Below are 16,920 nucleotides of genomic sequence, written 5' to 3' on the forward strand. Positions count from 1 at the left end.
ACCTTCCCTCCATGTTGTTGCTGTTGCTGGCAAACATTGATTTCTAGACTACAAACTATAGACTAACAACTACCATGTTAAAGCAGACACTAAGATATCAGACTACTAAAGACTTTAAAATATCAGCATAAGAATAGTGTCATGATATGACGTCAAGATCTGACTCCTCATCATCAAAATAGGTAAAAGATATGTTGTAGTTTTTACCCCTTCATTCATCCCAATGTCCCAAAACTAGCTGAAATGCAGATTTGGAGGTGTTTGGACTGTCCATCAGCAACTTTTGTGCAGCTTTATGATATATCCAGACTTTGATAAAGACATTAAATTAAATATATAACACTGCTTAGCCTTTGCTTTGCTTTACACAGCATCAGTAGAGTCAGTCCGTCTAACTGATGCAATGCATATCATAGCATTTCCTCTTAAGGGCGGTTTCTTAAGGGCAGTTTCAAAAAGTTATTTCACATTCCTACTACATAGGTGACCTAGTTTTAACAAATCATCAAATTCACAGTGTTGAATTTCCCCTGTAAAATGTTTCTACCTCAACATGGCTAAAATTCTACAGAAAATAGCATGGCTGACTTAAAATATATATAAAATATGGTAAGTGTCATAAAAAAATTCAATCAGGATGCAGTGATCACAAAGTATCTTGCTTTAGTGCTTTTACATTTCAAAATGACCTCAGTCTATGACAAGTGAAATAACAATAATAAATTGTTTGCCTCAAATGTGACTGAGACTATGCACACAGCAAAAGACTTGATACATGGTCATATTAGATTAGGGTATACATTCAAACAGAAACACACTGGTTCTTGTGTACAGCTCCTGTCAGTAATCCAGACGGAGTACCTCTTCTTCTCTTCCCTTTCAGAAGGTTTAATTGAAGTTTTCCCCTGGAAGCCTGGCAAGTTTTATCTGAGTTTGTCAGAATGGGCAACAGTGGTAGCTGTCTGTTGATTTCCCTCCTGGATGCTGCATTTTGACCGCTTACACTACAAGCTATTCCCAACATACAATGTTTACTGATTCTTCTTTAACTTCAGCATTCATAGCAACCAAGGATGATAAAGTTAGTGCTGCACAAGCCTGCTGTCGCTGTTAAGTACAGCTGGATCGCTTTTTTTAGACAACCTCTCAAGGCGTGAAGTTTGCCTTCAGAGAATCCAGGTCACAGTATCAACAGCAGTCATGTCTGTTTTTCATGCTGAAAGTTTGGGAGGATGAGAGGTTTTGATATTCTTTTGAGGAGTTTTTTTTTAAATGTATTTTAGTACGCATATTCCCAAATGAACTAGTATAAATTAATGGATGAATATAATTTTGAAATGTTTCTTTTAAGTGGCAATCCAGTGAAGTCTGGCTTTAATTTCAAGATTTTTAAGTGGACTGGGAAATATGAGAATGCCAAATATAAATTTCTTTACACTTTACCAGTAGTGATTTTGCCATAATTAGGTTGCCAGGGATCAAAACTTTGACAGATACATATCCATACATAAATATTGTCTAAACAGTGAACTGATCATTGGTCTATCATTTATCTTTCTACAGGTATTGCAGAGGTATATAAACTGGAGACCAATGAGAACCTGAGGATGGCCCTGGACTCTATGCAGATGCCTATTGTGGAGTACAAGGATATCAACATGGATGACTACAGTGTGTATCATGCGTCATTATCAATAGTAATGATAGTTTGTCTGAATAAAGGAGGGCTACCTAAAACAGCATTCATATCGTTTTTTTGTATCTGCATTACAGCTTTATCGATGCAGATCCTTAAACCCGCCGGCTTCATGGAAACATCACACTACCCGCTGCTCCTGCTTGTGTATGTATGAGAGTACTTTTTCACACACACACACACACACAAAGAAAAAGTTTGAGTCTGTGAGAAGTGTCGACTTGTGTCCACGCTTCACTTTGAGTTATATGAGGATGGAGTTTTAATCAGACATGTTAATCTAACACAGAGACGTGCTGCTTTGTCCTCTGCTCTAGCTGGATAATAATTACGCTCTGAATGAGGAAATTTATTCTCTCCATCCTTTCATTAGCATTCTCCTTCCTCAGGCCTCTGACTATGTTTTACTCTGCAGCTTAAATTGAGACTTTTCAGGGTCTGGCTCTTAATGCTCCACAATTTCCTGTATGCCCATTTTCCAATCCTATGAAAGTGATCATGACGGCTTATCTATGAACATTGTTCCTTTAGCCTTAGTTGGAATACAGTTAACTTTTCAACTTTAGTGTTTTATTCAGAGGCTTGTTCCTCCCTCTCTTTGCATCTTTGTTGTATTGCAGTTTAAAAAAAGCAGTAGTTTAAGTCCTAAAATTGTCAGTAAGATTTTTTAATGATAAGACTGCAATACTAATAGCTTTAAATAAGCTGTAAACTTGGCTGTTTTTGAATGACGTGTCTGCTGAATGTTCAGATTCATCCTCCAAACTACCCTGTACATTGTAGCTCACTGCCAGATATGCCCACAGAAAATTATACACATTCAACTGAAAATCGAAAAGCAATTTTCAGAGAGTGGATGATTTTGTGTACCCACAGAGTCCCATAAAAGACACATTAAACTCATAATATATGGAAACCTATTCCCACTAGTGCTCTTACTTAAACCGAGGGAACATTGCCACATCCATTTTTAGCTATTTCTTTATATTTTATATTTATCCATTCAACTTTAAGTGATTTGCACAGTGTACTTTTGCACTTTTTCATTATGGATAGTTCTTGTCCTATTGATATGTGTCTTTTATTATAACTTCTTATATTGATGTGTCATGTTTATTCTGAATCCAAACGTCTATTTGTAGGTCTTTTAAGAGAAATGAAATGTGCTACTGTGTAGAGTTGGAACGACAATAAACTTGACTTGAATTTACTTGCTGTACTGCTGTGGTTGTGTGTGTGTGTGTGTGTGTGTGTGTGTGTGTGTGTGTGTGTGTGTGTGTGTGTGTGTATATATATAGCGATGGGACACCTGGTGGCCAGATCGTGTCAGAGCGGTTTCACATGGACTGGGCAACAGTGCTGGTCAGCACCTTTGGCGCCATCGTGGTGAGATGTGATGGACGAGGCAGCGGCTTCCACGGCACCAACCTCCTGCACCGGATCCAGAAGAAGCTTGGCGTGTTCGAGGAACAGGATCAGAAGGAAGCAATCAAGTATGTGCAGCAGGACACTTGATCAAACATTAAAAATACATCTTCTACAGCTTCTTACTGAAAACACCAGAATTCACTTCAGAGTCCCTTCAGGGTCTTTTGACTTTCCAACAAAAATGCCAAACCCTTTCTTCCCATGCTTTTGGGACATTTTGAGACATGCCTTAGACCTTTATCTTCCTGGAAAAACAATAAAAAGATTTATAAATCAGACTGTATTTTGGCTTATTAAACAGTCTGCTTTTACATATTGCACATGTCAAAAGAAAAACACTCAATCAGGATGCAAATGAGCAAACTCTCATTTAAACAAGTGGCTTAAGCCTCTCAAAATCCATTCAACAAATGGAAAATATGCCATGAGACACAGAATATATTTACTCTTCCCAAGCATGCTTACCCACGGCTGTAATCTGTTATAAATACCTTATTTCAATATAGTTGCCCTTGTGAGACAGTACATATAACAGGTTAAAATGGAAAAGCTCTACCTAACCATAAGCCATGTTTATCTTTTACAGTTTTATTCTTAAAGAGCCTTACATTGACAAAACCAGAGTCGGGGCTTTCGGAAAGGTAAGAATAGTCTCAGTCTTTAGCTGAAAGAATCATGCATGTTTGTTAACATCCAGGCTGGACTATTGTATTCTAGGAGTGTTATCTCAGGAACCTGACAGGTTGCAGTGTGTCCAAAAATGACCCTGCATAGATTAATCCACACTCCTGTCTTCCTCAAGCTGTTCAGTTTCTAAAATTAATCAAAATCCTGTTTTATGTTAAAATGTGCAGCTTCTCAGTCTCTGTGATAACAAGCGTTTATTGTATCTCAGGTGTATGGCGGCTATGTGACCAGTTTGTTGGTCAGTGGGGAGCAATCGCCTGTAAAATGTGGTGCTGTCCTCTCGCCAATCACCGACTTTGAATTATATGGTAAGGCATGTTTGTGTATGCAGTGAATTTTAAAAATCTGTTTACTGTTTTTATCCGTTGCATACAAAAGAGCTGTAGACTCTGCTGTACAGAAGGTAGAAAACAAACAGCCTCTACATAATCATTAAGGCTCCACTGTGTTGTCAGAAAGAATTAAAATGGAAAAAAAGAAAGAAATCTAGCACCTTTACCTCTATAGAGTTATTTCAGTGACTATATGTGTGTATAATATGTATGTGAGAAATAGAGATGAGCTTTTTCACCTTATCAATGTGATAGTGCAGATATACCAAGAACCCAATCATAACAGTTCAAGACAAAGTTAACTACACCAGCCTCACCTCAGCTACCCAAAGGGACTAAAATGTGTGAAATGCAGAATTGTGTGTAAGGGTAGAATGACAGAAAGAGAGACACGATGCTCTTCTAGCTGTAGGCGCACTGAGTCAGGAAACTGCAAATTAAGGAGGAGCTGGGCGTCGCGGTGTGACTGATTTCCCATCTATTTGATTTTTCTCGCTTTGCCAAAGGGGGTGAGAGACATGCACTGACACTGTATAAGTTGAGAATTGTAAATGAAGACAGCCTGCAACAGCTTTGAGACTAAGGAATATGTAGATGGGTGAATACATTTCAATATGGAGAGAAAAAAAAAGAAATATGGAAAAAGTGTATGTGACTCAGAACAGCTAAAGAAACAAATAGAAATTAATCAGCAGTCTTGTTTTTAATGAGGTTTTGATTGAATTTTGTATTAAATGAAACCTTCTTTCCTCTCCAGCCTCTGCTTTTTCAGAGAGATATCTCGGACTTCCCAAACCTGATCCAAGGGCATACACAGTAAGATTTGATTGCATTTGTTAGGTTTCAAATTCCAGTTGCGATTATTATTGCAGTATCCATTTGATTTACTATAATTGAATTTCTCCTCAGATGGCAAATTTAGCACACCGAGCATCTCAGTTCAAGGACAAGAAATTTCTTATTATCCATCCAACAGCTGATGGTAGGAATGTCATTTTTAAAGCATTACAAAAAGTATATATTTTTAAACTTTACATGAAGATAACAGACATCCAGTAGCTGATATTTTGGCATCTGTTTCATTCTGTTTTCCCAGAAAAAGTCCATTTCCAACACACAGCAAAATTCATTACTCAACTTATCAATGAAAAGGCCAACTACACCTTACAGGTATGTGGTTTCATATTCACTCCTAACTAATTACAACTGCTGCTGATCCAATTTCCTTGCTTGTCTCTTTTCCTGGTTCAGTTATTCTCCAACCTTTGGGAGCTCTGTGATCCCTGTGGAATACCACAGCTGGCAGAGGATTAGCCCACACAATGCCTTCATTTCACATAATGAGATTATCAGACCTTCATGGGCATCCTGCATTAACACTAGGACTAATCCAATTAAGATATAATGCACTGCAGCTGAATTTTCATTGTAGTTTATCACTGACCGATAGGTTACTGTGTAACATACCTGAATCTTGTTTTTTCTCAAGTAGCTTCTAATAGGTTTTTGGGCAACACATGTGAACATAACTTAGTTAAAATATCCTTTGAAAATTCAAGCTGTAAATTTAAGCCGTTTACTGCTTAGCTGATCAACAGAAGGACAAAAAATGCAAGTCCGATTATTTTGCACTGAAAATGTAATATTTGGTTTTGTCCTGTTGGTCAGACAAAATGAGATTTCATCTAGGGCATCTCTGGCACTCTTTTCTGGGGCAAACAACATATTTCAAAATCTCAAAATTATCAAAAACTTCTAGAGATGTGGTGTGGAGTGAGACCTGATGTTTGTGATGAGAGTCATGTTTCTCACTCTTTGACAGCCTCCTGTTATTGAAATCTAACCATCTGTGCATGAAATGAACCTGTATCCCCTTTGATTGTGGTCAAAGATGCATCTCTCTAATGTTCACACTTTATTCTTTTTTATCTCTCAGATCTACCCAGATGAAGGCCACTTTATTCACAGTGAAGTAACAAGGCAGCACCTCAGCCAGTCCTTGGTGAACTTCTTTGAGGAATGCTTCAGGCTACCAGAAAGAGTGTTTGAGGAGACTCTGGAGGAAGATAGTGAAGACGAGGGTTAGCTTGGTCTCATTGGGCCCCAAATCCTTCCTGTTCATCCCTCTGACCAACCTTCACTCCGTCCAACATGCCCAAGCACAACACTGGTGTCCAGTTATCCACAATATGCAACTGTCATTTGTTCTTGCTCCATTTGTTTTGGTTCAACTCACTGCATTTGGACTCTCCATGTCCGCATGCTGAACCCTGAGACTGCCTTTCCAGCAGACGACAGATCGACTCCTTTACCCCATCCTCATTCCTTCATCTTCTGCTCTGAGTTCTGATCCAAAAGGCCCTCTGGAGAGCCAACCAAGACTGATGACTTGACATGATGTTTTGGAATATACTGATTGATTTAACAGGAAGCTGTCTCCTGTACAGCAGGATGGACCAGCTCCTTCAACAGCAGTGGAGAGAGAAAGCATCAGCTCTCACACAGACTTTCAAGCTGTAAGGAGACGGAACACCTTATAGCACATAACTTGTGAGCTTGTATATTAATGAAAATCAGACACCTGATGAAAAACACTGGTTGGCAGTGTTTGTATGGAGTGTCTGAAATTGTGTGGATACAGGAAATGTTACTATTTTTAAAGTTGTGAAGAACTTTTTATGTTGGACTGTGGTTGTGTCGATTGTTCCTACAGTATGTAAAATAGCACACAAACATTCACTCGGCTACTATGGATACATTTTTCCTTTGGTGCATATGTTTGCCCTGGTGTTCGTTTCATCTCGTTGCCTCGTTTTTACGTTTTTTCAGTGATGCTGACAGAATTCTATGGCTTGCAAAATGTTTGGAAGAGATAGGAAAAAAATGCCATGGGTTTGTTATTGTCGTTTTAAAACAGCTTTGTTGTGACGCTTCCGTTTTATCACATCCTTCAAGAAAAAACAAAAGCATTAACTTGTTTTAGTCACCTTACTGCCTTACTTTGTCAGAAAAACATCCTGCTGCGGGACTGCATTTAGATACTACAACAAGGCTATCCAACTCTATTAAATATCAAGCTCCTGCTAGAAGCTGATTAGTTTAGCTTAGCATGAAGTCTGTCCAAATGTAAGAAAACCTGCCTTCCAGCACCTCTAAAGCTCACTGATTTATGTGTGTGTGACTTTTTTTTTTTTTTTTAAATGAAGTGGAGGAAAAAAGACGGGGTTATGTGCTGGAATTTCCTAGAAGTCAGGTTTTTCTTGTCTTTGAACAGAGCCAGGGTAGCGGTTTCCTGTTTCCCCTGCCTCCAGTATTCACACTAAGCTAAGCTAATGGCTAACTCTCAGCAAGAAAACCATAGTATAGGCATATTTCCTGAATCTCAAATATCCATTTGAATCTATGGCTTGAAATAAGTAATGTCTTTCTAGCACAAGTTTAAAAAAAAGATATTTTCAAAACACTTGATTTGAAAAAATTGAGTTTTTAAAAAAAGAAAATCACTGATAAAAATCACTTTGAAACTTCGAGCCCCTGCCCTTTGTATAATCAATGACATCATAACACCAAGCTAAAATGTACAGAATCTGCATGCATAATTGTTGAAAAGACATTAATGAACGGTAAGTAAATTTATACCCGGAGTCAAGACAAGAGTGTTTGTTGTTACTGCTGTGTCAATTACTCTTGGCATAAATCAGTAAATGTATTGTAAAACGGCAAAGGCAAGAAGCCATTAGGATTAGAGTTGTACCCCAAGAAATGATACATTTGTATATGAAAGGGGGGAAAGAGTCCAAGTCATGTCATATGAAATGAAGAATTCTTGAGGCACAAATGTAATTTTCCATTTTATTTAGTTTTTCTATTTAATTTGAATGACCATTTGTGTTATGTTTCAGAGCATGTTAAAGAGGTTATTTGCAGCACTATCCCTGATAGCTCAGTTCCACATGGTAATTTTGACATCTTGAATGTTCCTTACTGGATTGCATAAATTACATTTCCAGTAGTATTGTGATTGAGATCCCAGTCTCGTCAGCTTGATGTGTAAATGTTATTCAAATATAATTTTATTCTAAAGAAGAAAAAAAAGAACAATATTACCTGAGTGTTATTTGTGCATAAAGCATTTTCGAAGTTACATTTGACTACTCATTTCTGTTCTCCTGTTGCTGTACTTGAATTGAAAGTGGACTTTTAAATGCCAATGGCAACATCAAACTTTCTTGCCAGCGGTTGAGGACTTTTTCCAAAATGCTCAACTTTGTTATCCAAAGCATAGAAAGAGATTAATGGCAGATTGTGGCATGAAGGTAAATGTTAGAATAAAAAAATAGATATTTTATCAGTCTTCAATGGTTTGTTCATCTTTTATTGTTGTTGTACATTTTAAAGTTGTACTGATAGATTTGTTTTTGACAAAGCCGAGGCATAACCATACAGTATTATCACTATACAAACATCCAACACTAGCGAGCAATTCCCTATTGTGGATAACATTAGCATTCATTTAGAGTCTTTGGACAGTTTCTAATGAAGTCCAGTTCTTTTCATCTCTGTTTCCTGAGAGAAATATCCTGACTCTAGTCTGAGCTGCTAAACGCTCCACAACGTTCACAAGCTAGGTATGTTTGAGGTTTGGTGCTGAGCAGGAAGTATGAAGTTGGTTTATCTTAGCTTTTTCACTGAAATACATTCACATAAAATCAATGAGCTGAAGATAAATACAATACTCCATAATTCTCTATGGATCCATCACTACAAGCAATCCCTTACATTACACATAGTGATTGAATCCACTTTTAATTAAAAAACATTGATTAACTTAGACTTAAGAAAGTCTATTCAATGTTGATAACTATCCATTCGATCATCTGATACAGAATATCAAATTTCACATAAAACCAAGCAAAATGCCATTAAAGTGTCACTATGTGCAGTCTGCAGTGATATTCATCTAAACCCTGCTACAGCATCTGCAAAGTATGATTCATATTTGTTTAATCCTGCATTACATCAAGATTAATGTTGTTTGTATGAATCTACTCTATTTCCAGTGTACTTCTTGTCTGGATGCAGATTTAACAGTTGGAGAGAGCAGCAAAATCAAACAAGTCAAATAAGTCACATGACTGAAACAGCCAATCATCTGCTGTAAAGGACTAGCACTGTACAAACAGGCTTTAGAAATAATATTTCTGCTCAAAGGGACCCGACTGCCCAGTGTAAACCGGGTCGTAGTTGTAGATCAGCGCTGCGCTCTCATCCTCTGCAGATTCAAATTTGTGAAAGTTCTTTCTGGCTGTAGGGAGGGAAAACAAAAACAGATGTACAGGTCACAAAGATTGGACCATGCAGTAACTGACTAGAAATAGAGTTTAAAAGAAATGTAAAGAAAATGCTGTGTTCTTACCTTCATTGACAAAGAATTCAGCCATGTAGAAAGTGGTTTTGACTGCTGCTGGGGAGTGAGGAATGTAAGGCTTGGTCCATTCATATGCATTCTTCTCTGGGTGCCACTGTGTCCCGAAAATTGGGTAATGATGGGCTGTCAAGGTGTAAGAGAATAGCAAGTACTCATTAAAACAGATTCCCACAGTATCATTTTACTGTAAACTTTTACCAACATACAGTAGATGATTCATAGCTACCTTCCATTGTTGACACAAACTCTGTTATTCCATCTGTATTGGTGGTGAGAACTTTGTAAAACTTCTTCAGTTCCGGATTTGTGTTAAAAGTCTAAAAGAAAGGGGGAAAAAATAGTTTCAGTGCACCTCCTTTCTCTTTTTTTCCATTCTCTATGTTCTCAGAAACGTATTCTGTAATTAATCTGTTGTTTATTTGCCCTTTAGACTCTGGATCTTACTCTGCACTCTTTGCTATACGATATTGATCATGTTGTTGAGTGAAGCCTACAGTATTCTCATCACAATTTTGGTGAATGACATACCTCCACTGAAACACTCCACTTATGAGAGTTCTCAGTCAGTGGCTCAGTAGCCAAAGCCTCCAGAAGTTCAACTGGGAAACGTCTGAACAGCCTGCTCTCCAAGCCCTCTGCAAATGAGTCAAAGCATGATTAATAAAAACAAATGACTTTTGCAGGCAATAAGATCCATTTTTACAAGAAAAGGATCTTAAGGTATTGTGTTCAGTTCTGGATATTGTTGCTCAATATTACAAGATATGTGAAGCAGAAAATATGTGTACATTCATTGAGGAGAAGGCATACCCAAAGTGAAGTCCAGATTCAATGCCACACCGCTGGTATTGGTTCCTGTGAGTAACTTCTCTCCACTTGTCAAAACAGTCAGCATTTCAAATCCAAGACAGGTACCCCACACAGGAAAATGGACACCTCTGTCCTTTGCCTGAAACATCACAAACAGCATTGCAACATAATCTGACATAATCAACACAGAAAAATCAAGTTTACTCTAGTTTACATTTTCACCTCAATAGCAAGATCATAAAAGATCTTTCCAGCCGTGGCATAACCAGACGAAGTGATACTAGCAGCTCCGCCTGGGAAAAGGACTCTGTTAACAAAGAAGAATGGAGTCATTAGCAAAGAAACAAAGAGATTATCACCACAATGGAAACACATACAGGCTAGACAACATAATAGAAAACCCTACCCCACAATCTAAAGGGTTAGGGTTAGGGTTAGGCTAAGAGTCTTGTACATATTTAAATAGCCTAATGCTGCCATAAAAATACTGGGATACTAAATATGACTGTCGTACCACTGTCATTAGTGATGCACAATAATAATAATTGCAAATTATTACAAAACTTGTGATTCTCTTGAGATTCAGTGCTGATTTACTGTTGTTGCAGTCAGTGCATCAGTCATTAACCATGCCATATTATGCAAGACTACAAAGGTGAAATGCATGATAACCTATACTGAGAAAAGAGCCACTTAATTTGTTGCACATTTCCTTTAAAATGTTCTCAACAGTGCTGAACACATCATAAAGTTTTTGTTATTGTGTCCAATTCATCAATCCTACTCTGAAATATACATAATCAATGCCAGCAGATTCATTATTATTATTATTATTATTATTATTATCAGAGGTCAGTTAATTATTTATTGTATTTAACTTGTGCCCTACTGGTTAGTGAGCACATTAATATATCACATTATATACTGCATACTGAGGCTTACTGCTTACTGCAGCAGTATAGGCCTACCACATTTACCCATTGATGGAGTTGAAGATTTTCTTATATTCCTCCAATGTCTGGTTGATCCTGCAGAAATGAAAAAGAGAAGTTGTAGGTTTCCTTTAAAATGTGCTGTCTTAATTAACTGGGTGTTGCAAAACTTCTTGTCACATGAAGGACTGACAGTTATCAAGTTGATTAGATAGTAGGCTACAACTCACTTGATAGGGATAACCCTGGCTCCTGCTGACTCCATGTACTTTACATAAGAGGCAGCGATGTAAGATGTCTTGCCTGGTGGAACTGAACGGGACTCTTGAGACAGGATACCTAAAGGGGGGGGGGGGGAGAATAACAGCCTGATAAATACTTCTACCATCACTTTACTGGCTTGGCAGTTATGTGAGGTTGACACACTGAAACACCTTTAACTTACAAATGCTAAAACACACTTTAAACACAGGTACATTTGTTTGTTGTCACTTGCATGTGTATGTGTGTGTGTGTGTGTGTGTGTGTGTGTGAGTTTAAACTTACCGATAATAGGTTTGTCATTTGTCCTTTGGGTTGTGGGAAAAAACGGCAGACAAGTAACCGAGAGGCAAAACAACAAAATGAGTAGGTTTCTAAACCCAAAACAAACTGTTTCACGACTGATTGTCGCCATTGTGCCTCTGTTTATGCTGCTGTTGCTGTTGGTGACAAGACTTCCGGCGCAGTGTCCTCAAAGTAAAAGCACGGCGTTTGACGTTAAAGGAGCAGCGTGCACTATTTAGTTGGATCTACTAGTGAGGTCTCAGATGACAACCAAATGAGTACACCTTCCCCCTTCAAGCGTGAGGGACAATCATTGACCCCAGGGTTTATAAAAGCTGGATGTCTCAGTGGTTATTGATGGTACTGCAATGGAAAAATACCACTGCAGCCCAAAGTAAACAATGTAAAAGTTGTTCACATGACACCTCAAGGTCAATTATGACTCTTTCTATTATGATTTTTTGACCCATGGAGGGTTTATATTTGTAAAACTGTATTTAAGCCAAGAAAAGCAAAGATAAGGTAAGCTATCTTTATTAGTCCCCAAGGTAGACATTCAAAATTGACACAACAGTAGCCTTGTAATGGTGGAAGTGATAAAAAAAATACACAGATAGATAGATAGATAGATAATAAACAATCTATGTGTAAAATAATCTGTAATTATATAAATCTACAATTTACATCAATTCCTGATAGTATATACAAGTGTGCAATGTTCTTGGGATTAAATAGTTAGGACAGCCTCAGTATTTTTAGTGGGGGTGGGAGGTACTGGGAACTGTGGTGTTGTACAGTCTGATGGCTGATGGTATGAAAGAGCCCCCCAAGCACTTTGATGCTGAACGTGCTCCTGAGCTGCATTAGCTCGGCATAGAGAGGATGAGAGGGATTGTCCATGATAGTTTGCAGCTTTCCTCTCATCCTCTTCTCTGTCACTACTTCCATCCCCACTACGGAGCTGAATGGGAACTCATGGGTGGGACCGGTGGAAAAAAGACTACTGCAAATATTCAGAAGCAAAGTTTTTTTTGGCATATCAGTCAGCAGGGTAATTCTTGTTGGACCAAGGGGCACCAGGGAGCAATTGATGTTGTGGTTTTACTTTTGGGGATCTCTGTATACAGTCAATGAGGAGAACCTATGGTGGCTGCAAAACTCATAAAAAATGTGAAAGGTCAAACATGATGATTTATGGTGTAAACCTATTAAGTGTCTTATTTGATTAAACTTTCCTATAATTTAGGCCACAGTTGGAAAATTAAACTGTCAACTAAAACTTTTGGATGATCTATTATAATTATAAATAATTTAAAACATCATAAAATTCAAGGTTAAAATGTAGTATCAAAACAATCTCATTTCTCAGTGTATCCCTATGTAAGTTTTGATATTAAACATTTTAAATGTGCATTAAAAAAGCATTGATGAGACCATGAGAAGTCACAAAAATCTTCATTATGAGCAAAAAAAGAATGATATTAATTATGATATACTGTTTAACCTCAAAAAAATAAGTAATGACACACACACCAACAATAAAGTCTTATATAACTAATGCCACCTCAAGATGTATTTGTGGCGTTTTGGTGTTTTGCTGATAATATCTCAGGGCATGACCTCACAGCCAATCTGGTTGGTGATTGTAAGGCGGTTTAATGTTTTCATGTGCTGCAGTCAGCTTATCATGTAACTGGCATGTGACGGTATCATCCAGCACTGGAATGCGAGCCAGGATCCAGGCAAAGTCAATGTGGAAAAGGTCAAAGAAGTCAGAACAAGGGTAGCTAGCTTGATTTAGGTACTTTAGGCTGCTTTTCACTTCTAATTCACTCCAAAAGATAGAGCATTCAAAGAATCCCCTTTCCAAAGGATGCATCCAGATTATATTACCTTTAAAGAATTACACTCTCAGAATTGCAGGTTGAGATGGGTCTTTCACTTCAGCAGGTATCTCAATTGACTTTATCTTGCCATTAGACCTATAAAAGAGGAGAGAGAAAGGGAGAGAAGGACAACTAATGTAAAAATGGGATTTCACTTGATTATGAAGGGAAATGCAAATCCATCCATATGTATTCCTGTGAAATATATGATGAGGCAATTATATCCTTACAGCAGGTCTGCATTGCCCACCCTAACCCTGAACCTTGACCGCCCCATCAGTGAGAAGACTGTAGCTTAGACACATTTTCCTTTTTCAAACACAGTTAGGAGCTTCTCTATTTCATCCCATGTACCCATATACTAGAGGAAAAGGAGAACTAAGGTTGTTAATTAGCCTGTTGATGGGGGCAGCTATTAATGGTGTATCCTCCAGTAAGAGATTGAACATCTACTTGTTCACCTTGGCAACACTGCACACATAACCAGTCTAAACCAAATCAATACACACATGTCAAAAATCAGCAGAATGGAAAATCCCTCAATATTTTACCTTAGAGCAAGCCTGGGGCGAGCACCAGGATGTAAAGACTGACAGTTAATGTGGTTCAACTGGGTCCAGTCTAAGGTTAAATAAGGTTATAAACATTTCAATGTCAGTGGATTAAATAACTATGATACTCTTACATTTTGCATATTACAAAGGTCATTAAATGAAAAATATTTACAATACCTGTAATGCTTTCATATCTCAGTGACCTTATGATTATGTGTACTTGACTCTATCAAGTACTCTTACCTACTCTGCGCAAACTGAGCACTCTGTTTTGTTGGATGTTTTTTCTTCCTGTGCCAGACCTTCAGAAGTAAACCGTGTTTGATGAATTTTGTTTGAATGACATGCAAACAACACAATGACTAATGCAAAGTATAGTACAGTATTGTTGCTGCGAGGCTGGCTACAGTACTAGTAGTGCTGCAACTATTATTTCTGACAAAGAAGAGTGTGTTTAATAAAAATGCTGGATAGATTTTCTCACTTTTTTTTATTATCCATAATGACTCCAACAATGTTACAGAAGTTCAATTGATTACAGTGATATGCATATAACTTGTGATGTTTCTATGTTATGTTGCACCTTCATCTTTCAGCTGAAAGGTGACACAACTGTCATGGTGTAGTGGCAACCATTCTGTTCAATAGTCTGTATTAATGTATGTGTGATGTTTCAAAGTTATGTTTAGTATCCATACCATTACATATATCTACAAACTATTAGGAAAATACATTTACATATACATGTTTTCTGAGGTAATGCAAATTATCAACTTATACTCAGGGTTAAATGTAATATTAAAAACAATCTCACTTATCAGTACATCCCTGTGTATTTATTTATTAAAATCTGCCAAACACTTCTTAATTTTAAATATGCATTAAAACAAGAACTAATGAGACCATGAGAAGTCACAAAAATCTTCATTATGAGCAGAATTTCCCCCCCCTAATTATGTTATATTGTTTAACCTTAAAACAATAAGTAATGACACATGTTGTTGTAGTGAATCATTGATTTTGATAATGGTGTTTACACTACAGTTCAGAACAGGTATTCAGCATTTTGTTCCACTTTTCATGACTTTTGCATGACCTCACAGCCAGTCTGGTTGGTGACTGTCAGGCGTTTTATGTTTACACCAGCTGTAGCCAGCTTATCATGTAACTGGCTAATGACAGCATCAGTCAGCACACGAGTGCGAGCCAGGATCCAGGCAAAGTCAACGTGGAAAAGGCCAAAGAAGTCAGAACAAGAGTAGACCAGAGAATATGACTGGTAGTCTGTAGAGAGTACCCAGTATGGGGAATCTGGAACACCTGGTTACAAATACAGAAAAAAAATATGCTATTGTATATTGAGATGGTAAAATAGACTAGCTTGATTTTTGCTGCTACACTTTACGCTGCTACACTTTGAATGCATTCAGGTTATATTACCTTTAAAGAAGCTGACACCTAGATGTGCAGGTTGAGATGGATCTTTCACTTCTGCAACTCCCTCAATTGAATTTATCTTCCCATTAGACCTGTACAAAGAAAAAAGGTGGGAGAGAAAACAAGAGAGGGACAGCTAATGTTATATATTGGATTTTGCTTGAATACAAAGAGAAATGCAAATTATATTATTAATTATAATTAAGTATTCCTGTGTTACTGAGTAGCATTCAGTGAGGCAATTAAATCCTTACAGCAGCTCTGCATTGTGAACCTTCACCGTCCCATCAGCAAGGAGACTGTATGTAGCTTGGACACATTTTCCTTTTTCAAACGCAGCTGGGAGCTTTTCTATTTCATACCATGTACCCATATACTAGAGGAAAAGGAGAACAAATGCTGTTAGTTAGCCTGTTGATGGGGGGCAGCTGTGTTTTAATGGCATCTCTTTCAGTAGGAGATTAATTATCTACTTGTTCACCATGGCAACACTGCACCCATGACCAGTATAAAACTAAATCAATACACACATGACAAAAATCAACAGAATGGACAGTCCCTCAATATTTTACCTTTGTGACATTAAAATGGTCTTGGACAGGTGGCCTGGGGCAAGCACCAGAATGGAAAGACTGACCGTGAGCTGTCATAGCAGACAGGTAGAGCACAAACAGGACCTTTTTAAAGTTAGAACAGTTAATATGATTAAACTAGGTCCAGTCTTTTGGGTAAAACAAAAACTTACAGTCCAATGTCAGTACATAGATAGACATAACTATTATGATACTCTTACATTTTCCATATTACAAATGGCAATAAATGAAAAATCCTTACAGTACCTTGAATGCCTTCATGTCTCAGTGGCCTTGTGATGATGTTTACTGAGCAGCCATCATGTCCTTTTACCTACCTAGTGCAAACTGAGTACTGTTTGGTTTGTTGTATGTTTTGCCTTCCATGCCAGACCTTTGGAAGTAAACTAGTTTGACGAGCTATGTTTGGATTGTGTTTAGAAAACCTTTAACCAAATTAACAACACAAATAACAAATATGCAAATAACACAATGGCTCATACAGTACTGCTACAGCCAACTATGATTTCTGACAAGGAAGTAGTGTGTGAATAAAGATCATTATATCCATCATGACTCCAACAATGTTACAGAAGTTCAATGCTTAATTGG

The 16,920-nt window shown here is 37.6% G+C and overlaps 3 protein-coding genes across 3 annotated transcripts in view; 1 reads left to right on the plus strand and 2 right to left on the minus strand.

Annotated features, from left to right (window-relative positions):
* Nucleotides 1–6,229, plus strand: part of LOC128382037 (dipeptidyl aminopeptidase-like protein 6) — a 131,106-nt gene extending 124,877 nt beyond the window's left edge. Inside the window, exons 18-26 of the mRNA XM_053342013.1 lie at nt 1,573–1,671; nt 1,774–1,843; nt 2,995–3,189; nt 3,711–3,765; nt 4,020–4,119; nt 4,901–4,959; nt 5,053–5,125; nt 5,240–5,313; nt 6,080–6,229. Of these exons, the coding sequence (XP_053197988.1) occupies nt 1,573–1,671; nt 1,774–1,843; nt 2,995–3,189; nt 3,711–3,765; nt 4,020–4,119; nt 4,901–4,959; nt 5,053–5,125; nt 5,240–5,313; nt 6,080–6,229 (875 nt within the window). The remainder of the gene's footprint in view (nt 1–1,572; nt 1,672–1,773; nt 1,844–2,994; nt 3,190–3,710; nt 3,766–4,019; nt 4,120–4,900; nt 4,960–5,052; nt 5,126–5,239; nt 5,314–6,079) is intronic.
* Nucleotides 6,230–8,486: 2,257 nt separating this feature from the next.
* On the minus strand, nt 8,487–12,171 carry ggh (gamma-glutamyl hydrolase (conjugase, folylpolygammaglutamyl hydrolase)). Its single transcript, XM_053342014.1, has 9 exons — nt 11,860–12,171; nt 11,544–11,652; nt 11,359–11,409; nt 10,604–10,688; nt 10,382–10,520; nt 10,100–10,206; nt 9,798–9,888; nt 9,560–9,694; nt 8,487–9,448 (listed from the first exon to the last, which is right to left on the minus strand). Exons 1-9 carry the CDS (start codon nt 11,987–11,989, stop codon nt 9,330–9,332), a joined length of 966 nt encoding a protein of 321 aa, XP_053197989.1. The 5' UTR covers nt 11,990–12,171; the 3' UTR covers nt 8,487–9,329.
* Nucleotides 12,172–14,778: 2,607 nt separating this feature from the next.
* On the minus strand, nt 14,779–16,726 carry LOC128382039 (apolipoprotein D-like). Its single transcript, XM_053342015.1, has 5 exons — nt 16,576–16,726; nt 16,309–16,413; nt 15,991–16,112; nt 15,740–15,828; nt 14,779–15,619 (listed from the first exon to the last, which is right to left on the minus strand). The coding sequence occupies exons 1-5, from the start codon at nt 16,588–16,590 to the stop codon at nt 15,378–15,380; spliced, it is 573 nt and encodes a 190-aa protein (XP_053197990.1). The 5' UTR covers nt 16,591–16,726; the 3' UTR covers nt 14,779–15,377.
* Nucleotides 16,727–16,920: the final 194 nt, after the last annotated feature.

This window comes from Scomber japonicus, chromosome 21 (assembly GCF_027409825.1).
Source record: "Scomber japonicus isolate fScoJap1 chromosome 21, fScoJap1.pri, whole genome shotgun sequence".
In the NCBI taxonomy this organism is placed as follows: Eukaryota; Metazoa; Chordata; class Actinopteri; order Scombriformes; family Scombridae; genus Scomber; species Scomber japonicus.